The sequence below is a fragment of the Odontesthes bonariensis genome, chromosome 13, assembly GCF_027942865.1.
Source record: "Odontesthes bonariensis isolate fOdoBon6 chromosome 13, fOdoBon6.hap1, whole genome shotgun sequence".
Lineage (NCBI taxonomy): Eukaryota > Metazoa > Chordata > Actinopteri > Atheriniformes > Atherinopsidae > Odontesthes > Odontesthes bonariensis.
In genome coordinates this window covers 2,159,036-2,183,965 of record NC_134518.1, presented here as the reverse complement: position 1 = coordinate 2,183,965, position 24,930 = coordinate 2,159,036, and the positions used below count along the sequence as shown (strand labels likewise).

At 42.6% G+C, this 24,930-nt stretch overlaps 1 protein-coding gene across 1 annotated transcript in view; it reads right to left on the bottom strand.

The window, feature by feature from the left end:
• Nucleotides 1-24,930, bottom strand: part of LOC142398135 (F-BAR and double SH3 domains protein 1-like) — a 57,099-nt gene that overhangs the window by 7,407 nt on the left and 24,762 nt on the right. Inside the window, exons 8-13 of the mRNA XM_075482113.1 lie at nt 20,104-20,232; nt 17,392-17,514; nt 12,553-12,648; nt 10,506-10,622; nt 4,341-4,445; nt 542-697 (exon numbers count right to left, since the gene is read on the bottom strand). Of these exons, the coding sequence (XP_075338228.1) occupies nt 542-697; nt 4,341-4,445; nt 10,506-10,622; nt 12,553-12,648; nt 17,392-17,514; nt 20,104-20,232 (726 nt within the window). The remainder of the gene's footprint in view (nt 1-541; nt 698-4,340; nt 4,446-10,505; nt 10,623-12,552; nt 12,649-17,391; nt 17,515-20,103; nt 20,233-24,930) is intronic.

The window sequence follows — 24,930 nt, the reverse complement described above, 5'->3', positions numbered from 1 at the left end:
TTGGACACATGTTAGTTGCCATCAATAGGAAGCTCCATGCTGCAGCAGGTCAGGAGGAGAATCAAGGCTTCATTCTGATTGTTGGCACATTGATACCTGAGGGAAGAACTAACTTTAAAAGGTGGAGGAGTTGGTTTCAAGAATCACCAGCTTAACACCTACAAAGCAGCCTGAAAAAAGAAAAGAAAAAGATGATTCTTATGCCACCTGGCTTCCATTCATCACAAGCAGGTGACGTGAGTGAATTAGCCCCCTTTTGGCTTTGCATGCAGAATATCATGATTGTCAGTTCAGCTCCCATGAAAACAGATTAGAACATAAACCCTGGCACACAGGTGAGGGACATACATGCCTCAATAATGGATCAAACCGCTGCAGCAACATGCCATCCATAGCATGAGTTTCGTGTTTATCTTTCAAACGGGAGGGGAGCGTCAGGGCTTGGAAAGTTTTCATTCATGGCTCAGTTTCGGCTCTTGAAAAGCCTCTTTGCTGGAGTGCATGTGAGTGCATGTGAGTGTGTGTGTGTGTGTTTCCATACTGAAAAGTCTTCTGTTGACTTCCTCTGTTCACTAAGACGCCTCTCTCTCTCCAGCTCCTCCTCGGCCTGGTTCATGGCCTTGTGAAACCAGCGTTCAGTTCCTGTGACGCTCTCTGACAGCAGAGCCAGGCGAGCCTCAGCCTTCACCCTGCTGAGCTGTGGACCCAACATGTGTGGGGTTAGATGGACAGATAAGATATATTCAGGATATCGCATCACATAAACTCTTTAAAGTCTCCGTCAATTAAATACTGAGCTCTTTTTTCAAACTTACTTAATGAGCATTACATAACTTACACCAAGTTTAAAGATGAAAAAGCATATTTACTCTGAGTTATGAGACAATGAATCTGAACACAGAAACGTAACATGATTCATAAAGTAATTTAGATTCAGTTTGACTTCCATTTTCAGGGGATATCATAATCTCCAAACATCACGAACATGCAAAAAATAACACAATTGTAAACCACATAATTTACCTGTATTTTAATGAAACTAAAACTATTACAATGAAGAAATGCAAGAGAAGTTCGAGCTTTCAAACGTAATCTAGAAAATTTGGGGAAATATTTTCTCTTCTTTTTATTGTTGTAAATAGACAGTGTTGTGGATTTTTTTGATCAAAGTGGGTAAGAAGATTACTCAAATAATTAATAAGAGAAAATCCAGATTTTGTCTTTCTTTATATTTTATTCAAAGGCACATAGCGTTTGAATAGTCTCCTGTCTGCTCAAGTCAGGACAGAGAGCCTCGAACAGAATCAACACGTTCATTTTATACTGCAAACAGGGGGGTTATCTTTGGCCCCCTGTCTGTTCTGAATCTGAGATAACACAGTTTGCGAGGTGCCTCTTTACAACCCCCTTCAGCTAACCTCCCCAGAAAGTGTCAACCATAAACCTCCCCCTGATGGATTAAAAATCTGCTTTCCCTCAATGACCAACAGTTGGGTCATCAGGAAGTCAACAGACGTTTCAAGACAAAAGGGACAATTAAGAATTTTTCCATCTCAACAGACGTCCTAAATACAGGACTTCCAGCCATCCATTCATTTTCTATACTCGCTTAATCCAATTCAGGGTTGTGGGGGGGCTGGAGCCTATCCCAGCCATTATTGGGCAAGAGGCAGGGTACACCCTGTACTGGTCACCATACCATCACAGGACCACACAACCATGCACGCTCACACTCACTCCTAGGGACAATTTAGAGTCAGCAATTAACCTAACATGCATGTTTTTGGTTGGTGGGTGGAAGCCAGAGTACCCAGAGAGAACCCAGAGTACCCAGAGAGAACCCATGCATACACGGGGAGAACATGCAGACTCCACACAGAAAGGCCCCAGCTGAGAGTTGAACCTGGAACCCTCTCACTCTGAGGCAACAGAGCTAGCCACCACACCACCGTGCAACCAAACACTTCACATGAAACGATTGAATATTTTATTAATGAAATGATCCAACCAGTCAAGCATAAAATCCTGCAGATGCATGTCAGCAGCTCGGATTATTCAAGCACGTCAAAGATTAGAATGGAGGGGAAAAAAATGTGATCTCAGTGATTTTGTGGGTTAATCTCACTCCCATAACATTGGACAACTATAAGCTTCCCTCCTGTTCTTTGTACAATGGTCAGTGGATATAAATATTTAAGAAGACAGCAGTTACACCGTTGTCCTTTTTGTAAAACAAAAGATATGTTGAATGTAAAAGACAGCAAGTTAAAGTAGTCTCTGCTAACCTGCAACGTTTCAGTTGGTATGATAAATTGTTCAGACTGTGAGTCAGTGGGGTCACATGGCACTGAAAGGATCGGATAATTGGCTAAATTACAACAAGACTGAGTTATTAAGTGCATGTAGACAACTCCCAGATAGCAAACGGACTTGCACACTGGAATGGATCCGGAACAGATCCAGATCGCGGACCCTATCCGGATCCACACATGAAGTGCCACATCCGGCCCGGATCCGTTTTGGATCCGTTCATAGAACACATCATCCGGCCCGGATCCGTGTATGATACTTATAACGGAGGTGGACTCATTTGGTCCAGAACCTTTATTTATTATGAATTTATTAAGAAAAGTAGATACAGATAAAAACTTGCTTACCAACTAGAAATGACTCCATAAAAACCCCACCAGTTTAGCCTTATACATCTGAAAATGATTTATTGTGAAGCTGCTAAAGACCTAAAATTGGGTTATTATTACGAGTAAATCTACAGTTCTGAGGCTGCACAGTGGTGCAGTTGGTAGCACTGTTGCAGGTGTTAGAATCCAGCCAGGGGTCTCTCTGTATGTGCTTTGCATGTTCTCCCTGTACATGCATGGCTTCTCTCTGGGTACTTCATCTCATCTGCTATCCATTGTGCTGTACTGCTCTCCCTGCCTCCCTCATCCTCCATACCAGGACAGTAACCTCCACCAACCTCCCTGGAGATATATAGGACATTAGGCTTCTGCCATCAGACCTCTGGAGCTGGTTCAGAAAGCTGCTGCTCGTCTGGTGTTCAACCTCCCCAAGTTCTCCCACACCACTCCCCTTCTCCGCTCTCTACACTGGCTCTCTGTAGCTGCTCGTATCCAGTTTCAGACTCTGGTGCTGGCCTACAGGGCAGTGGAAGGAACAGCTCCTTCATACCTCCAGGCTATGGTCAAGCCCTACACCCCCGCCCGACCACTTCGCTCTGCGGCCACCAGGCGCCTGGCTGCCCCGTCACTCAGGGGTCCCTGCGCACGATCGACACGGTCACGGCTTTTCTCTGTTCTGGCCCCCCAATGGTGGAACGATCTCCCGACTGATATCAGGACAGCTGAGTCGCTGCCCATCTTTCGCCGCAGGCTGAAAACCCACCTCTTCAGGAAACACTACCCTGATCCGCCCTCTTAGGACATCACCTGCTCCGTCCTAGTTCCTTACACACTTATTGTTTCCTCCACCACTGGCACCCTCTATATTTTCATTACCCCTACCCGAACCAGGGTTTGAATCCCATTCCCGCTTATCTTACCTCTTTTATTTCTTCCCCTACCCGAACCAGGGTTTGCATCCCCACCCTGCTGTGACTGGTGTGCAGTTGGTGAGAGGCTGAGGTAGCTGACTTATCGCACTTACTCTAGCACTAGTTTTGCTCTTAGCTGTTTGGTTTTGGAAGGAAATGCACTTGTGATTTCTTGTGACCTGAAGTTCTTTTGCCTACCGATGTTGAACGCACTTATTGTAAGTCGCTTTGGTTAAAAGCGTCTGCAAAATGACCGTAATGTAATGTCATATTAGAGTATGATCCTTGTGATCATATGATTGGTTGGATACAACCAATTAAGTGGAACTGAGTTCACTTAAAAGACCTGGCACAAACACCAGATTGACCAACACATCACTACAAGTGGCTAATAAGATAATGGACACAAAAAAACATGAAAGAATGTGATGGAAATCACCGGAAGACGGAAGAGACGATGTTACTGTTGTTGTCGCCGTCAGAAAGAAACAAACGATGGAGAATGCGCCGTTGTGCACCAAAATGATATACCTAATTACGTTTTATTTGGTTGAGATTTTGAAAACCATAACATTTGATTTTCACTTGAGTCAGCAGAGGATTTCGTAAGACTTAACTCTCTGGTAGATTTGTAGTTTCTTTTCAATATTCTCTTTGAAAATGTAAAAATGAAAGGGAAATAGAAGCCTTCTCCCAAACACTTATGTTTTATCTTGTCCACATTAGCGTCAGTGAAGTACAGAAAAGTGTGAGCAGAATGATGTAAGACTGGACATTTAAGAATATCTACCTTGGCTTTACGGACACTCTCCTGAACATCTGCTATCTTCTGCTCCACACCGAGCCCCGTGTCCCCCGACAAGAGCTTCACTCGACTCTCTAACGTCTGTAAAGCCTGAGATAGAGAGACGCACAGACGGAGAAACAAAGACAGACAATGCATTCATCAGAATACAATAAAAATGTAAAAACTCATTTTGAGAGTGATAATTTGAAGACAAATTCATCAGAGAAGTAAAAATGTCTGATTTAAAGCAAATATAAGGACTTTAGCAACAGAGGCAAAACATTCCATCTCTATTGGCTTCAACTAGAGTAGATCAAAAGTATGGAGAACAGAAATGTCCATAAACCTATAACAACTATAATAATCTAATTTTCAACTATATTAATTTAATGTTATATCAATAGCCTTACTAACTTGCATCTTTAATGCAGCGATGTGTCAGTCAGCTGCTGCAGCCTCTCCTCTCTGTGTCACTGTGTTCTCAGAGTCTTCATTGAAATTTATAGACCTTTCTTGCAATGACCTCCTTTCTCCCCCCACCTTCTCTTCCTTTCTTCATACCAACAGTGGATCAGGTGAGCATGCAGCTTAGAAAGATCAGAGCCGAGAAGGTCACGGGTCCTGATGGCATCAGCTCCAGACTCCTCAAAGATTGTGCAGACCAGCTCTGTCAGGTGGTCTGCTACGTCTTCAATCTAAGCCTGAGATTGGAAAGAGTTCCTACCCTATGGAAGACTTCTTGTGTGGTCCCAATCCCAAAGACCTCGTGCACCAAGGAGCTATACCCCTTCAGACCCGTGGCTGTAACCTCTGACCTGATGAAGGCACTCGAGAGGATCATCTTGATGTCTTTCCCAGACACTGCCATCGTAGAATGTGTGTCAGGGGGAAACGACTGTGAGTACAGGAAGGCCATTTGTCGACTGGTGTGAGCAAAACCACCTGCAAATGAACGCCAGCGAGACAAAGTAGATGGTGGTCGACTTCCATAGGAAACCTTCGAACACTCCACCGCTGAACATCCAGGGACTTGACATCAAGAGAGTGAGGACATACAAGTACCTGGGTGTTCACCTAAATAACAAATTGTCCTCACTCTGTTGAGGTGGTGGGGAGAGGAGGGCTCTGGCCAAACTGTCTGCCATCATGAACAACACCTCCCACCCTCAGACTGTGAGTACCTTAAACAGTGCCTTCAGCAACAGACGTCTGTTCGAGTGGGTGTATGTAGCTCCTAAACTAAAATTGAATTGGTTAGTTTACTTCACCAGGTAAAGCAAACCCTAGCTAACTAAAAATGAGTATGCAGACTTTTAAACAGTCAAATCTGGTCGATATGTTTGTCAAAAAGAGTAGAAATGAAGCGAATGTTGTCGCTTCACCTACTCCTCCTCTGAATGTCACGGACACAGCAGCTGAACCGGTGTGCTTTTTTCATTTTTTTGTGCGCCATGCCATGTGGGTAAGATCCTGACCGTCAGGTGCGATGTTGCTGGTTTTGGGTGCCACGCGCATCGCGTGCCTGTGGCCCGTATTTGTGTGGGTCAGGTGCGATGTTGCTGTTTTTGGGTGCCCTGCACATGATGTGAGTTGGAGTTGTGTTTGTGTGGCTTAGGTGCGGTAATGGTTTTGTGCATACCCTCCGATAAAATTCTGCAGGCGTCCCTGACTGTAACCATTCATACCCACTTACATACCCAGTCTAGCTGACAACTCAAAGCGCTTCAACACTACATGCCTTCACACACATTCATAACTATGTGCTTCCTACTCATTCACACACATTCATACAGCGATGGATGCATCTGTAGGTGCATCAGTGTCTTGCCCAAGGACGCTTGGACATGTGGAAGCCGGAGTCGAACCCCCTTCTATTTGGTGGGCGATTGCTCTTCCTCCTGAGCTACAGCCGCTCCTATACGACTATAGTTCATTTAAAACCTTGAAAAGGAAATTTATTATGCCTTTCTGGCCCAGGTAAATCTTCCAAAGATCTCAGATGAACAAAATGTAAAATTAACATCTAAAATAACAAAGGAAGAAATTCAAACAGCGACTAGGAGAATGAAAGGGGGGAAGTCTCCAGGGACAGATGGTTTTCCCACAGAATGGTACAAAACAATGGAAGATCAACTAATTCCAACATTATTAAAAACATTCAACTGGGTTTTGGAGAACAAAAATATCCCCCCCTCATGGAAGGAAGCAACAATTTCGATCATACCTAAGGAAGGGAAAGATAAATTGGAGTGTGGAAATTACCGTCCCGTAAGTCTTTTAAATAATGACTATAAACTATTCACCTCTATATTATGCAAACGAATAGAAGTGATATTACCAGTATTAATACACAAGGACCAGACTGGCTTTGTCAGACAGAGACAGACCCAAGATAACATCAGGAAAACTCTGCACGTTATGAGACAAGTCACTCATCAAAAACTGGAGACACTGATATTAAGTTTGGACGCTGAGAAAGCATTTGACTCAGTGAGGTGGTCTTTCTTGTATAAAGTACTTTCGAAATTTGGCTTCCATACAACCATAATTGACACTTTTGCAGCACTATATAATCAACCAACAGCTAGAATCAAAATCAATGGAAACTTAACCAATTCATTTACTCTTGAAAGAGGAACGAGGCAGGGATGCTGTGCGTCACCACTCCTCTTCGCCTTGTTTATAGAACCCATGAGTCAACTAATCAGGCAGAGGACTGATATAAAGGGGGTAAAAATGGCATCTGGGGAGCAAAAACTAGCCCTATTCGCTGATGATTTATTGATAAGCATAACACAACCCACTCAGACACTCCCAAAAATGATGAAATTGCTTAAAGAATTTGGTTTAGTCTCTGGTTACAAAATTAATATTAATAAAACCCAGGCATTAACATTTAATTATGACCCCCCACCTTTATTTAGGACCATGTACAATTGGAAGTGGGATGCCGAATCCATTAAATATTTGGGTGTCTCACTACCTAGGGACTTAGGGAGACTGTATAACATCAATTACGACCCACTAAATTCAAAGATAAAAGCGGATATACAAAGATGGAACGTTATTCCCTTTTTAAGTTTAAGCTCCCGGATAGAGTCAATCAGGATGAATATTCTCCCACGGATGTTGTACCTTTTCCAATGTTTACCCGTTAAAATACCATCTAAACAGTTCTTAGAGTGGGACAGACTAATAGCGAGATATCTGTGGCAGGGGAAAAAGGCCAGAATCAAATTTAAAACGTTGCAATTAAGAAAAGAAAAAGGGGGAATGGGCCTTCCCTGCTTACAGGATTACTACCATGCAGCTCAATTGAGACCTTTAGTCTGCCTGTGCTCATCTACATACAGCGCAGCATGGAAGGAAATAGAAGGAACAATGATAAAGGGAATTCCAATAACAGCTTTATTAAGTGACAATAAACTACAAGAGGAACAGGAGATCCCAGAGGACTCTATAGTAAGCAGCTCCCTGAAGTCCTGGCAGGAAATAGTCAAAATTTGCAGACCAAAAGACACATTTAAGATTATGCGATGGTGTGCCTTTGATTCAGACTTCACGCCAAACAAAACAGATGACAGATTTAAGACGTGGATCACAAAAGGTTTAACTACCTATCATTCATTTGTCTACAAGGGGACATTTCAGAGCTTTGAGTCCCTACAAAAGGAACATGGTCTGGGGAGGGATGATTTCTTTAGGTACCTGCAAGTGAGACATTATTATAACAAAAATATTAAAGAGGTGTTGGATAAGGATGAGTCAGGGTTCAGGGAGACATTCTTATCATTAACTAAGTCCAGATCCTGCAACAAAATTATCTCCAAACTATATAAAGCTATACAATTATCCAAACGAGAGAATACAGAATACATAAAGAGGAAATGGGAAACGGAAATAATGATAATAATCACACAGGAGAGCTGGGAGAAAATATGCCAACTACAGTGGATCTCAACCGGGTCAAATACATGGCGGGAGTTCTGTTGGAAAAGTATAACAAGATTTTTCACTACACCCATTCAGAAACGTCATCAGGGCAGCGGGGACGCTTGTTGGAGACTCTGTGGGTCTAATGGAGCCAACCACTTCCATATCTTTTGGGACTGCCAAACAATAAAATCATACTGGGAAGAGATCCACAAACATATTGAAAATATATTTAATGTGAATATTCCATTAAAATGTGAAACTATGTTCTTGGGCAATATAAATTTTGAAACGTGGAACATAAAAGACAAAAGATTGTTGACTATGTTGTTGGCAGCTAGTAAGAAATGTGTCACTAGGAAATGGTTAAAAGTGGAACCTCCCACCATCGGCGAATGGATTGAAATTGTTTACGAGATTTATGTTATGGAGAAGATTTCTTTTTCCCTCAAGGTTGAGAAAGAAAATTTTTATAAGATCTGGACAAAGTGGACGGAGTATGTAAAACCAACCAGATCTGATTTTATCTGACTGTACTCGTGTTTTGTTTCAACCTACCCTCTTCTATTTTATTTATTTATTTTTTCTATTATATATATATATATATATATATATATATATATTTTTTTTTTTTTTTTTGTGTGTGTGTGTGTGATATATTGATTGCATATAGGGGTGCGCTCCCCAATTCTGTTGTTTTTGTTATTACTTCTACCTGAAATGGTTTGGGTCCGTGGGAGAAAGATCCAGAAGGGCAGCATGGACTACATCACTGAATCCTTGGCAAACTTTGTTAAGTTATCGTACATGTGTAGTGATGTATGTGATGGAGATGTGCCTTTTTGAATAAAAAGAGAATTTAAAAAAAGAAAAGGAAATTTATTAAAATGTTTGTTTAAAGAAGGAATATCTATCCATCCATCAGTTGGGTCACGGGGGGGCTGGAGCCTATCCCAGCGGTCATCGGGCAAGAGGTAGGGTACACCCTGGACAGGCTGCCAGTCCATCACAGGGCCACACAGAGACAAACAACCATACACGCTCACATTCACTCCTAAGGCCAATTTTTTTAGAGACACTAATTAACTTAACATGCATGTTTTTGGACAGTGGGAGGAAGCTGGAGTACCCAGAGAGAACCCGCTCATACACAGGGAGAACATGCAAACTCCACACAGAAAGGCCCCAGCCGGGAGTTGAACCTGGAACCTTCTTGCTGTGAGGTGACGGTGCTAACCAACACACCACCGCAATCCAAGGAAGAATATATTACAGTTAAAAAGATAAATACAAAGGAAAAAAATTTAAAAAATATATAAATAGTGCCTCATAAGCGTAAAATCTGTCCATGTTACAGTGTATATTGTGAGTTTAACATTCATGTTTGAGATGCTGAACATTGTGCATTTTGGTTAGACATGATAGATATTTTGAGTGTGATGATAAGATAGTAATATGTAGTTTCTTTTTCCCCCGGATTAGGTTTTGATCATTCTGAACCCTGTGGGTTCAGTGGCAAGCCAACCCAAGAAACGATTGACTGGGGACGGTCCGGGAACGCGGTGTGGCCAGCCTTGGGGTCCGCCTTCAGAGGACATTGGTCCATTGATACATTTCATGCACTCAGATAAGATCACAAAGTACTACCAGGATAGCCAGAGGAACAGTGTACACACACATCGGAATTAAAGGAACTGAACACTTTTATTTATTTTTCTGATTTTTAAAGAGCTCTATTTTTGGTTTTCTATATTTTTCCACTGTGATAATATTGCCACGTTGTTGCTGTGAGGCAATGAAAAAAAATCAACTTTATGAAATCTCTCCCTCTCAAGGAGTTGTTTGAATAATTAGTGGTATCCAGCTCTCCGAACCTAGGATGAACGAGGGAGTCATTAGTGTTGACTAAGACTAAGGGCGCAACATTTGTACAACTTGCCTCCTGTGGTTGCTGCAGCAGCAGATGAGCTGTTTCATATAAAAATCCAGGCTGGTAAAGAGGAGGAATCTTTAACCGGCTACTGTACCTCAGAGGTTTTTTGGTGGCCAATTGAAGGGCTAAATGACAACTACCATTTGATTTCAAAAGAAAAGGGACATCAGAACCTAGCCAGTAAAATGGAGGGGTATGACCAAGGAGGAGAACTGCGATTGGGCCTAGAATTAGAAAAGCTGCGAGCGTTTACTGCTTCTCCTGCTTCTCCTGTTTCTGTTAAACATATCAGCACGTCTCACCCTCTCCCCGTGGGCAACGATCTTGTAGTCCTTGGCAGCCTTGGTAGCCCATTTCTTGGCCTCCTTCGACAAGCAGTCTTCTCCCTCTGTTACACACATTTCCTGCAGAGCAGACACCTGTGTGCAAAGAAGAGGAACACCCTGATCCTTCATGTTTCAGTTTTGCTAATGACATATTTTTTCAGTTAAAAATCTGAATATAAAACTTCACACTAGTTGCTTGACTGAAACACAATTATTCTGTAAATCCTTCGTATAGGTTTGCTGGAGCTCAGTTTTGTTATCTTGGTTCATCAGTTAATCTCCACTGCAGCTGTCTGTCTGAATACAGTTTCACTGTTATTTTGCAGCGTTTATCTAAAAAGCCACCTATTGTGGGGAGGGGGTTCTGTTTTTGAGAGCATACATTTGGGTCTGTGGAGTGAATGCCAACTCAAAAACATTTCGGTCATCAAATAATAAGCCGCAGGCAAAAGTATGTCACAGCTCCCAGCTCAAAGTAGAACGATCCAACCTTCTTATCTTTGTAACCACTCATCTTCAAGTTCAGATCATGGTGACTTGGAAAAGTTGCACTCTTTCTCTTGCTCTCTGCTTCGCAATGAACCCAGTTCACTTCATTTATGAAAGGAATCAGCTAATAATGCTTTACCAGCAGTGTGTTCAATGTTATTTTGCTGAGTAGAAAATCTAACTAATTGGCAATCTCTACATTTTTATTTCACAGTTGGAAGTTTGAGATTCTGAATTGTAATTGGTCATTAAATACAAAACTCTTTGCCACTAGAAACACAAACTTCATTTGAAAGCAGCCGTTAGCCACAAAAAGCTGAGATCTCACAAATCTCAGAGGAACAGAGAGACTGTGAGCCCATATGTGACCCATATGAGGAATTACTGCATTTTGAATGTAGCACTAAGCTAGCTGCCAGTCGAGTAGCTCACTCCACACCTCAAAACCAGTTGCAAGGAGGTGTAAATGTATTGTTCTCACTTTGTTCTGATCAAAGCGTGTTACAGACATATTCATTTAGATGTCAGGAAAGTGTGTCAATCTGAAAATGAAAAGCATCACAGCAGCTTTAAAATCTTTACACTGGCTTCCAGTCAGTCACAGAATAGATTTTAAAAGCCTGCTGATGGTTTACAAATCCCAGAACGGTTTAGGCCCAAAATACATCTGTGATATGTTCAGAGAATATAAAGCCAGCAGAGCTCTTAGATCCAAGGACTCAGGTCAGCTGGTCCAGTCCAGAGTCCAGACTAAACATGGAGAAGCAGCATTTAGCTGTTATGCTGCAAACAAGTGGAACAAACTGCCAGTGGAGATTAAACTTTCACCAAATGGAGACATTTTTAAATCCAGGTTAAAGACATTTCTGTTCTCATGTGTCTATGCATGAAATCTGCACGATATCTTTGAATTTATCTGGACTGTTGTTTATTTTTAAATTCATTTAAATGATTTTATTTGTTTCTCTTTATATTCTTTTATGTATTTTTAATGCTTCTTCCACTCCCTGCTGCAATGCTTTTATTTTATGTAAAGCAGTTTTAACTGTTTGTACATGAAATGTGCTATATAAATAAATTTGATTTGATTTGTGTTGTAAGGTGCTTATTACCTTTTATTTAGTTTTTCTTGGCTTCAATAATAGAATTCTTTACCATGAAAAAAGATACACTTTCACATCATTTCAAAGTAAAGAGTGCAAGCTGTTAGAAAACTTTTTCTTCTTGTATTATGTATTCTTGTATTATTATGATTACAATGAATTGAATTCCAATTGGCTTGAATTGGACTATACTATTTAAGTGCCTTGAGAAGACATTTGTTGTATTTGGCGCTATATAAATAAAACTGAATTGAATTGAATTGTATACCCACTGTAACACAATCAAATTTAAACAACATTTGGGCCTCAACATAAGCTGTTAAATTGTGGAGAACACCATCTCAGTCCTCATAAAGCAGTCAGCCCATAAGTACCAGAGGCCTCCAGTTGTCAGACTCCACAAACGCATGAAAAGAAGAGCACATACACACCTTGTCCCGTGGAGCAGGCTGAAAGATGAAATCAGGTGATTTGCTGAAGCAAAGTGATTCTTGCAGAAACAGCTGAACACTTCTGTCTCTGGTTACCTGACAACAACAATATATCAGCGACAGAAAAACATTCAACCCCCCACCTAGACACGTAGACAAAAAATTCATCAATCCGTTCCACAGATTTTAGGAAACCAAGTTGAAATGTCCTTTGGGAGGGGACAAAACACACTGTATTTCCACAAATATTGGCTTTGGCTTGGCATGAAAAGGTGTTCACATGCCCACAAATTCCATGGAACAACTCTGAAAGTCTTCTTCTAAGATTGCACTCTGCTGTTACCTTGGAAATCTTGAGCATGTGTTGAATTTCTCTCAAGATTTCAGTTCCTACAAATACTTTGTAGTTCCACTAGCAATGTCAGACCTTTTTCTCTTCCTATCTCTGCAGTTGGAAAAATCTCCTGAGTCTGTTTATTTCACCCAGTCATCTCAGCTTTTCTCCATTTTTATGTTCTCTCTCCCCTTCTCTTCTGCCCCAGCCATGTAAAAGAAGAATGTCTCATGTTTGGAAATCAAAAGATTCAGTAGTTATTGTTCTATTCCATCCTTTTGAAAAATCATTACAGTGGTTGAAATAATTACTCTTTTCTCTCTTTTCTGTTAGTCAAATTAAGGGTGACGGGGGGCCGGAGTCTATCCTAGCTGCCATCAGGCGAGAGGCACGGTCCACCCTGGGCAGGTCACCAGTCCATCCGGGGATTCCCAGAGACTAAAGAGACTATGCACTAAGTGTACATTTCGAATCACCAGCTGACCTGACATGCATGTTTTTGGATGGTGGAAGGAAGCCGGAGAGAAGACATGCGTACATGGAAGAACATGTGTTTGTATCCCCAGCTGGGATGCAAACCAGGAGGTGAATTTGCTAACCATCAGCCCACCATCGAAATTAAAACCCCTTGAAATAATCAGAACGCTTTTTTTCCATTTCACACTTTCACAGGCTGGCAAGCACTACATTAAAAGTTTAAAGAAGCACGAAATTGATAACCATAAAGGTTTTTGTTATAAGCTGTTGTTACATACCGCTCTTTTTTTTTTACATTGCACAGCATTCTACCTGCATCCACGGTCTGTTATTTGTATTTATATATTTTATACTTATAGTTTACTGTTTATGCTACCTTTTTGCAACTAATAGCACATACTTCATATTTTACTTTTTCTCCTTATACTTCTTTTAATATTTTCTTATGTAAAGACTTTTTTTATTCAGTTTTTACTGTTTTTTTTTTCATTTTTACTGTGTTGTTAGGGAGACCGAGAGTCACGTAATTTCAACTCCGAATATGTCTGAGTATGTATTACAGAATTGACAATAAAGCTGACTTTGACTTTGATTTTTGTCATCATCCCTAGAACTCCTTAGCTGTTATACTTTTGTCCAGGGGCGAGGCTAGGGTATTTTTAGTGGTGCCAAGGCACCACCGTCAGATAGCTCGGCACCCCCTGGCTCAGCACATTTATTTTTGTTTTAACTCTTTACTCCCAAAATAAATGTTGAGTTATCTTCAATATTTGTCTCAGGCTCTCTGTTACCCCTGTCAAGCCACAGTCTTTTGAAATGAAGAGGTCAAAATTGAATGTTGTAGAGGAAAACACTACTCAAAGCAAAACTAATATGGCTCCAAAATTTATAAATGTACTAGTTCGCCTCAATTAGTGAGAAATAATGTGCCTCTGTGAGCACTGGGGGCTGGGCCCCCCTAAAGACCAGATCCTAAAATTGCCCCTGCTTTTGTCCCCTTTTTTCACACCCATCTCCTGTTATCATCATCTCAAGCAGCTGGTCAAAGGGAACATTTGCTCCTCCCTCCCTTCCTGACGTGCTGGACCCTCTTCCATTTGCAGTCAGAAGGAGCAGGGCAGGGACAATGCCCTCACCCATCTCGAAAAAGGAAATGTATGTATGTGAGAATGCTCTTCATGAATTCAACATGATCATTCCCTCAAAACTCATCTCCAAACTTGATGACCTTGGGCCAGGGACGTCCTTCAGCAGGTCGATTTTCACCTTTTTCACAGGCAGGCCCCAGGTGGTGAGAGACACCAGCCCATCCATAGCAGCGGTGTAAAGGTTGTGATATTCACACCTCTGACCTGTCCTGGACCCTTCGCACAGCTGCTGTGGTTAGGAAAGCTCATCAGCAGCTCTACTTCCTGAGGAGGCGCAGGAAGTTTGGCATGAACACCAACATCTCCTCAAACTTCTTCAGGTTGAGTCCATCAGCATCTTCAGCCTGCTGATGGACTTCATCCCAGTTTAACATGGGAGCTGCTCTGCAGACATCCGGTGCCTCCATCCCTGCAGAGGGTGGTGCAGGCAGCAGAGCACATTACTGGCAGCATTCAGGACCACGGTGCAGGAGCATAGCTGCACGGACCACTCAACACCTGAACAAATCCCACGGCACTTCTTTATAACACCACTAACCAGGAGAGAGTTCTGTGCCTTGCACAACACTGCAGTTAACCTGCAATTACAGATATGCACTACACTTTACTCAATGTACAGCTGTTACCGGAAAACAATGTACTATTCTGTTTTACATGACCGATCATTCATTAATACTACAGCTAATATTCTGTTACACTGGGCTACATCTCCGCCCCTGAGTGCAAAGATGCAGGAGGTCCTTCCTGCCAGCAGCAATAACTCTTCATAATGAAAGCTTATGATGATTGCTAAAAATTAAAAGTAAAAATCATAAAATCGTCGCAGCCACAGCTGCTACTCCAGGGCCCTCTTAATGTTTGCTTTCTTTTCCTGGTTTTCCTTCTGCCAGCAGGAGGAGGGGACGCCGTGCTGCCCTGACACACCAGTTTTCTATTGTTTCTTTATTATGTTTCATGTATAAATACTTTGTTTGCTTCCTCATTTCTTTGCCAGATAGTTAGCATTGTCAGTTTTATTCCCTTTGTCTTGTGTTTTTTTTTGGGTTACGTCTTGGATTCCGCTTTACATTTTGGATATATACTTCCGTATTTGTTTGGATTACCTGTGCCTGAGCTCACCTGTGAGTTTTGTTGGCGACCTGCTTCAGTCCACTCCACAGGTGATGTTGTGAGTGCAAGTTCCCAATAAAGATAATCTTTGGAATACCATCTACTTCACCCGTTTCTGTGTCCACGCTTTCATCAAAACGTGACGAAAAACAATATCATTTCCTTTTAGGATAAATAAAGTGTTTTTCATTTAATTTAATCTTATTCATTTCTGGAAGTGTCTTCTGTCAGTCTTTTATGCAACAAATTCAGGTCTATTGCTGCACACATGCCAGGCTCAGACAAGGGTTTGGTTTTACGACAGTGACATTACATCCAACAACTGCACAGCGAGTGAAAGAGCAACAAAAAATCCAAATTCTCCAGGGATGCCCTAAGGTCTAAGTTAAGCTAATTTAGAGAAATGCATGAAAACGTGTCGCATGTGTTAACACATGTGTGTTCTTGTTTGCATTAAACATATTAACAGGTTGTAAACTGTGTTCGAACCAATTCTGCACATCTTTTCACAAATCTTCTGATCAGGATTCTATGATGCATTAACCTGGTAACTAGCTAGCTAAATGATTTGCTTTTATCACAGAACTGCATCTTCCCTGGTTGTTAGAGCTTTGTTGTCTACTTATAGTAGAATCTATTATTTGCTCATGCAGGTTTTTATAGTTCTGTAAAATCTTTAATCAAGATTAAATTAAAAATCTTGTTTTATTTGTTTTCACATGTAGACATTATACTGTTCTCCCTCTGGTCAGGTTGAGCTGTAACTGTAGCTGTGCATGAAAATGTACTGTTTTTCATTCTTCAATAGACTTTTCATTTGCCTAATCTATCCCGTACTATGGACTGCAGTGGAAATGTACGCTCAGACCTGAAAGAAAAGCTTAGCTCCCCGCTAGATCCCCTGTGCATTAAAGCTGCAGTGTACAATGTATTCCCAAAGCTGGAGAAATCCAGAATTTGAAACCACCCAATCAAAAAACTCCTGGAAAACATGTGCAGGAGCAGCGCCTAAATCAGCTGGAGGAGCAGCAAGAGAGTGCTGCCTCAAGCCCAGTATGACCAGTAAGAAAAGAATTCTCTTACATATTATCTTACTTATATCCTCATAAAAAAGGGATTCTACTTGTATGGACAGTTCTTGAGTTAGACTATTGTCAAATCAAAAGTTTGTTGGAAAATGTTTGATGTAGAAGTTATCAGCCAACTGACAGTAAAAGCATTTTTTTCTCTCTTTTTGTAGTACTTCATTGATAGCTGTCGGCATGTGAAGAGAATGTGAAAAGGGATCAGATGCTGTGCCTTTCAAGTATTCCAATTTTTTAAAAGCATGAATTTCTAAAAATATTTGCTTGCACCAAGAGATGATAATTCACAAAGAATGAGAAGGCTGTAAGAAAGGTTATTCCAATATCTCTTTCATATATGCTGAGTAAACAAATGCATATTGCCCCATTGGGATTGTTGTTGTGTCCTTTTGATTCCTTGTTGAATTTTTTTCTACCCTATCACCAAAAACTCCATTGCAGTATATTGCCTAAATGAGTATATTTCATAAACTGTTTCTTTGTTTTGATTTCTTCGATTAGGAGGATGGCAATTGCTTGTTGTTGTTTTTTATTTGTGCCCTTTTTTAACGTGGACGTCTTTGCTTACCATGGTCGCCTTCAAGGCCAGCTACAAAATAGATGCTTTTATCATTGTTCTCCCTCTGTGTACACTGTACATGTAGAGGGGATTAATGCATTGTTTTAAATATGGAACAGCACAGACCTTGGCAACACTGTCCCATATTCTGCTGTACTGTTTATATGAGGCCAAACAGATATCCATCTCTGTCCCACACAGCAGAGTGAAGTGGTTTCTTAAGTCATTGTAAACATCTCCATCCATCTGCTGAAAAGGAAAGCAGAGAACAAGAATAAGTTTTCATAGGTTCAAATGGTTCCACTTCCATTTTCAACACCATAGCTTACACTCATTTCACACAAAATGTTGATGCTGGAGTTCTATTGTACTCTCAAACCTGAACAGTTTAACTGTGACTGTGACTGCTGTGGCATGTCATAGGAGTTACGTCGAGTGCTGCCGCGAGCACTGATACACAGCCATGCAAAGCAGCGCACATGTGACCACATCGACTATGAGTTGGGATGAAGTTCCCGTTCGTGGTTGTCAGTTTTTAATAAATAAGTTGAAAAATGTATGTTTTGATCAGTGAGACGCCTACCTACGTACATGCGAGGCTATCTTCCTATTTGCTTGTTGTTTTGTTGTTTTGTGAATACAAAGAGCCTAAACTTATGATAATATTCCTACATTTAACACCTTTGTTTTGAAAGGACAATGGAGGTATCCTTCCTGTTTGTGTCAGCAGGTGGCACAGTTGTAGACAACAACTGGTAAAATTGAATATAAACATTAATTATAAAACATAATTATTTGTACGTCACAAAAACTATTTGTATTAATAAAATGTTTAAGATAAAAAGGTTAAACTTTTGTTTGGCTGCACACTCCCTTAACTTGGTAAAGAGCAGGAGTTCTGACAGGATTGGATGAAAGCATTGTGGTTTGTATAGCTTCACTTATTTCTCAGCCTAAATAATAAATCTCTCCTCATCAGTTTTACAAAGAAATTTGATACATGAAAGTGTATAAAAATAAAAATATAAATATATACAAATATAAATATATAAAAATGGATTTCAGGAAGTTGTGTTTGGAAGTGCATCCTTTGTGTGTGTGTTTTGGTGAGTGGCAGTTCAGTGCTGGTGTGTTCTGACCTCAACACTAATCATGTACTGACACTGGTTGAGTTTTTCGCATCAGTTCTGCACAGTGAACCCCTTTACCTTAAGTTTCCAATGCACCGGAAATGTCTGCAGTTGTTCAGCTGCATTTTGCCAGTTATCCATCTGTGGTAGTGGATCTGTGGAACAGGCTGCACTCAGAGGTGCACACAGAAGGAAAAGACCACATTGTGCTGGCTGTGGATAGACATCTGACTTCCAGTGTTTGAGTACAACCTTTCAACCGCTGACTTTCACTTTTTGTCTGTCTTTAAGTTGACTTGTTGTACAACTGCACGACTTCATTACACATCAAAATGACTCAAATCTTGTTGCTCTGAAAGTAAACTCCGAGAGATGAGGTCCATACACCGAGTGCTCCATATAAAGCCTCGTTTCCACTATGCAGTCCGGTACGGGTCGGTTCAGAACGGTTCGCTTATTTCAGTGTCACTACCACCAAAGCGTACCGGTCCCATGGAACCCGTTACCATGGAACCCGTTACCATGTCTGTAACCCTTCTGCTTGGGGTACCAGGCACCCAGGACCGGTTCCAGGCTCTGTGTCAGACAGTTAGTCAGGTGGGATGCATTACTGCAGGTTTTATATTTGTTTTTATTGTGTGCCATATTTTACTTGCATGTTTTGTTTAATTCATTTTAGGTATGTTTTCTATTTATTCGTGTGGTTAATTCCTTTTAATTAAGTTTTACTGCATGTGTTGGAATGGCCGTTTTATGATTTTTAGGCAGTAATGCATCCTCTGACCAAAGGCTGCACCAGCCAATCGGTGTTCAAGCATCCATCCATCCATCCATCCATTATCTTCCGCTGGTCCGGGGATCGGGTTGCGGGGGCAGCAGCTTGAGCAAAGAGACCCAGACGTCCCTGTCCCCGGCCACTTCCTCCAGCTCTTCTGGGGGGACCCCGAGGCGTTCCCAGGCCAGCCGAGAGACATAGTCTCTCCAACGTGTCCTGGGTCTTCCCCGGGGTCTCCTCCCAGTGGGACGGGCCCGGAACACCTCACCGGGGAGGCGTCCAGGAGGCATTCTCACCAGATGCCCGAGCCACCTCATCTGACTCCTCTCGATGCGGAGGAGCAGCGGTTCTACTCCGAGCCCCTCCCGGATGACCGAGCTTCTCACCCTATCTCTAAGGGAGAGCCCAGACACCCTGCGGAGGAAACTCATTTCGGCCGCTTGTATTCGCGATCTCGTTCTTTCGGTCACTACCCACAGCTCGTGACCATAGGTGAGGGTAGGAACATAGATTGACCGGTAAATCGAGAGCTTCGCCTTCTGGCTCAGCTCCTTCTTCACCACGACGGGCCGGTGCAGAGCCCGCATCACTGCAGACGCCGCACCAATCTGTCTGTCAATCTCCTGTTCCATTCGTCCCTCACTCGTGAACAAGACCCCGAGATACTTGAACTCCTCCACTTGGGGAAGGATCTCATTCCCGACCCGAAGAGAGCATTCCACCCTTTTCCGGCCGAAGACCATGGTCTCAGTGTTCAAGCATACAACTTCTAAAAACCTTTCAACTTTGCTTCCCTCACAGGGCCACAGTTTGTGTGTGTGTGTGCGTGCGTGCGTGCGTGCGTGCGTGCGTGCGTGGGTGTGTGTGTGTGTGTGCGTGCGTGCGTGTGTGTGTGTTTGTGTGTGCGTGCGTGTGCGTGTGTGTGTGCGTTACCTCCATAATGATTGGTAAGGCATCAGTGTTGTAATGCTGATGATGGGCGTTGACTGCTGCTAACGTCAGCAGATACTCATTCCGAACTTCAGTCAAACGGTCGTCACACTCTGTCAGCCTGGCACTGACCTGCAAACAAACACGTCATTTACTGTGTTCTTCACTTCAAGAGAGAAATGAAAGAAACATCACAAATTATACCACCAATTTTGAACCAATTTTGACTTAATATTATTTTTCATTGTGACTAAATTATGTGTACTTAAAATTGTACATTCAATTCAATTCCAATTCAATTCAATTCAATAATACTTTATCAATCCTTATATTGCTACAGTATAAATCATTATTAAAGATATGCTATTGTATAGATAGGTAAATGGTGAATGGACTGTACTTGTATAGCGTTTTTTTAGTCTAGCTGACCACTAAAAGTGCTTTCACACTACATGCCACATTCACCCATTCACTCACAAACTCATACAGCACGTCTTAGTCCATATAGGCTACACAGTGATTTCTTCTACATATTCACACACATTCAAACACTGTTGGATGCACCGCTAAGCTACGTGGGATTGCTTCGACATGTGGCCCGGAGAAGCCGGGAGTCAAATCACCAACATTTCCGATTGGTGGGGGACTGCGCTTCTTCATAAGCTACAGCCGCCCGATCGAAATAACAAAGATTACAAAATGAAAAAACAATCAGCCAACAATCATCTAGAAAGTTGAAGTGTAGCAGAGTGAGTTGTGGAAGAAATCTTCAGAGGGAACTATGGATGAACTGGGATGCTGTTTTTGTACTTTGGAGCCCTGTCCATGAAGAAGAAAATGACATTGCCCTCCTGATTTGCCTGGTGGGTTGTCATCAGGTCCATTCATTTAACCTGCCCGTGATCTCACAATTCCCATGACGATGAAGAGAGAAAATAGTTTAAACTCTCTCCCCATTTTTGTCTCTGCTCTGCTTCTTACCCATCTCCTCCTAAACTCTTCTGCATTTGGTGTCTTATTCTAGGCTTTCATTCATTCAGCTGCTCCCAAATGTAAACAACTTTCATCTTTCCATGGCTATGCATTATAACTGATTAAATCAAATTGAACTAAAAAACTTTATTTATCCTAAAGGGAAATTTTCCTTAATTTTCTGCTCTGATCAAACATGATTTTTACTGTAGGACTAATCTACTGCTGCATTCTGTGTTACCACAGAGCTGAAGAAGCCTCTTACTGAACACAGTGCTGTGCAGAGGGTGGGCTGTGTTGTTCTTATATTCATCAACCTGTGCAGCATTCATCTTTGTACAATCAGCTCCAGAAGCTCCAGAGCAGTCCCCAGCACAGAGCCAGCCTTCTTTATCAGTTTGTTCAGTTGCTTTGAGTCTCTGGCTCTGTTGCTCCTGCCCCAACAGACTTATGGAAGGTATACAGTTTCTGGGTTCACACATGGAAAGACCTATGCTTCCTTAAAAAATACTGTTATGTCCCTTCTGGTAGACGGTCTCAGTGTTGCATTTGTTCTTCCTTTAATATCAATTAAAGAAAAAAATTACAATCCATGTGTTTGGATTTTGGATATTTCGTATATTCCAGTTTTCCTTTTGGTCTTCAGTTTATTTCTTGCTCCTTAGTTAATTTACTTCCTGTTTTATTTTGTTGGGTGTTCCTCTTGTGATTGACATTGAGTTTATTTCCTCTCTTGTTCACAACAGGTCCTCTGTTGTTGATTGTCTCACCGGTTTTCCAACTCCTCATCATTCACTCTGTGTTTCCTTTTTTCATTGTTGGATCATTTTTTCCCTTGCTGCTGCCACCTGTGTTCTCTGTGCTGTTTGTGTTTTTTGGTTCTATTAAATCTCTCTTCAGTCTGCATTTGGGTCCACCTCTTTCGCATCACATACACATTATGGAAAAAATAACAGAACAGTTAGTATTTCAGCACTTCATCCCACTATCTTTGAGTAAGCACAAATTCTAACCAACGTTAATTACAACGTTTCTCGAGAAAATGTGCAAAAAATAACATTGAAAATCCCACTCAATGACATTTAAGTATTGAATGGCCAAACAAAATATTATTTTGAAAAATACATTTCCTGCTATGGAATTTGACTGCCACCTATTGGATATTTGCTGAAGCTGCAGCTGCAGGCTATTCGTGTCAGGTTCAGGGCAAAGTAAATGCAATATCAGGTAAACATCAGTTACTGCCATTGGTTTATGTTATCCTTTCTGCCGATGGGTCAATTGCAGTCAACAAGCTAAATATAGACGTATACCGATGGCCAATATATCTGCGCATCTTTAAATTAAAGCACTGGAGTAATCAAAGAACATGATCCTCACAGTGCTGCCTCCTTGGTCCAGATAGGAGTAGGCTCCTTGCAGGTATCTTCAACACAGAATCCAGGATGATTAGCAAACTGTAGTGGGTCCTGAAAGTTGGAATACGGTACAGGCCATTTTTCTTGTTTATTTATCCAATATTCACATCAAGATCAGGAACTAACCAATTTTTCACAAAGCACAGTCAGCACTTAGCAGCAGCCTCCCTAGCATCTCTCCTCCTCTGTACAAGCAGGCTGCTCTTTATCTAACATGATTCTGCTTTCTCTGCTGTACCAAAGTGGTGATATTCCCAGTGAGCACAGACTCACTCACTATTTCTGTAGTGTAGAAGGCCCTCTGCAGTGCTGTGTAGATCTTGAATTTCCTCAGCCATCTGAAGTAATACAGGCGCTTCCTCGCCTTCTTCACAAGGAAGGAGATGTGGGTGTTCCATGTCAGGTCCTCAGAAATGTGCCCACTGAGGTACCTGCAGCTGTGTATTCTCTCCACCTGAATCCCATTAATCCTGAGAGGAGTTTGATCCCTCCTCTGCTTCTCCTTCCTGCAGTCCACAGCCATCTCCTTCGTCTTGGAGACGTTCAGGTCCAGGTTGCTGTCTTCGCACCATGACGACAATGCATCCACCTCCTCCAGATAGGCTGTCTCCCTGCTGTTGGAGATCAGGCCTACCACCACTGTATCATCTGTGAACTTAACGATAATGTTGGAGGTGTGAGTGCCATGCAGTCATGAGTGTAGAGTGCTCAGACACAGCCTTGGGTTGTGCCAATGATGAGGGTGTGGAAACTGGAGGTGCACTTTCCTATCTCTCACCACCTGTGGTCTGTCTGTCAGAAAGCTCTGGGCCCAGGAGCAGAGTGAGGAGTTCAGCCCCAGATCCTTCAGCTCTTAGACAAGTCTATGAGGAACTATGGTGTTGAATGCAGAGCTGTAGTCAATAAACAGCAGGTGCACATTGTTCCCTTTCCTGCTGTCCAGGTGGGTGAGGGTGGAGTGGAGGACGTGGTTGACGGCGTCATGGGTACTCCTATTTGGAAGAAAGGCAAACTGTAGGGGGTCGAATGAGGTGGGCAATGAAGCGCAGATGTCCTTGATCAGTTTCTCAAAGCACTTCATTACCCCAGAGTGCTACTGGGCTGAAGTCATTATGACAGATAGGGCTGGTATTTTTGGGGACAGGGGTGATTGTAGAAGCAGGCAGGGACAACAAAGTGAGCAAGGGACAGGTTGAAGATAGTGGTTAACCGAGGGGCGAGCTGCACAGCACATGATTTCAGTACCTGCCCAGGGATGCCATTGTCATGTCTGTGGCTTCTTGCCATGTTTTTAGTTTGTGTTTAGTTCTTAGTTTTTACCATGTCTTTGTTTTAGGTCCAGGTTGTCATTTTAGTTCTATTTCATCCTTACTGACCGCCAGAGGCGGTGCTTTCAAGCACTGGATGATACATCTTGCGAATGCGCAGGTCGAGTGTTAATACCAACAACGTCACTCGTGACCCCCTGCTGACCCCGGAGAGCCTATATACTTCCGGCAACATCAGCAGGTCAGTCCTTTTTCATCTTCTCGCTGCGCAAGGTAAGTACTGCGTCTGCATATGAGACGAATTCTAAAACCAATTCTACTTCATCGTTCGCTGCTGGTGATCTCGCGACGTCCCGTCGAGGCTGCGAGCTGCTCGCCCTTCAGAGACCGCGGCGAACTGCCGAGAGGTATGTAACCTTTTTTTCCCTCGGCTGATGAAGTTTACTGACCAGCTGTTACAAGCGCCGTTCTAGGTAGCATGCTCGCTCCTTCTCCCGGTGCTGTGCGCTGCACGTGAGTAACAGTCTGTTTATAGTTGCATTGTCGGTGAAGCTGCATTGCTAGCCCTCTCCCGGCATCTGTAACCTACTTATGTTAAGCGGCCAACTCGGTTGTGCCGGTTCTTTGATTTTGTTGCTGCTATTTGTTCTGCCCCTCTCCTGGTGTAAGGCGGCGTTTGCGCCCCCCGCTCCCAGCACAGGTGGCCTATAGTGGTTGTCGGTGAAGGCTCCGTTTGCGGCTCCCGCTCCCGGCATCCACCTATAGCTAATAGAACTTGCACTAGCCCCTCTCCTGGTGTAAGGCGGCGTGTGCGCCCCCCGCTCCCAGCACAGGCGGCCTATGGTGGTTGTCGGCGAAGGCACCGTTTGTGGCTCCCGCTCCCGGCATCCACCTATAGACGGTGTATAAATACAGCAATAGCCCCTCTCCTGGTGTAAGGCGGCGTGTGCGCCCCCCGCTCCCAGCACAGGCGGCCTATAGTGGTTGTCGGTGAAGGCACCGTTTGCGGCTCCCGCTCCCGGCATCCGCCTATAGATAAGTGTTTAAATATACAATTGCCCCTCTCCTGGTGTACGGCGGCGTGTGCGCCCCCCGCTCCCAGCACAGGCGGCATATAGTGGTTGTCGGTGAAGGCACCGTTTGCGGCTCCCGCTCCCGGCATCCGCCTATAG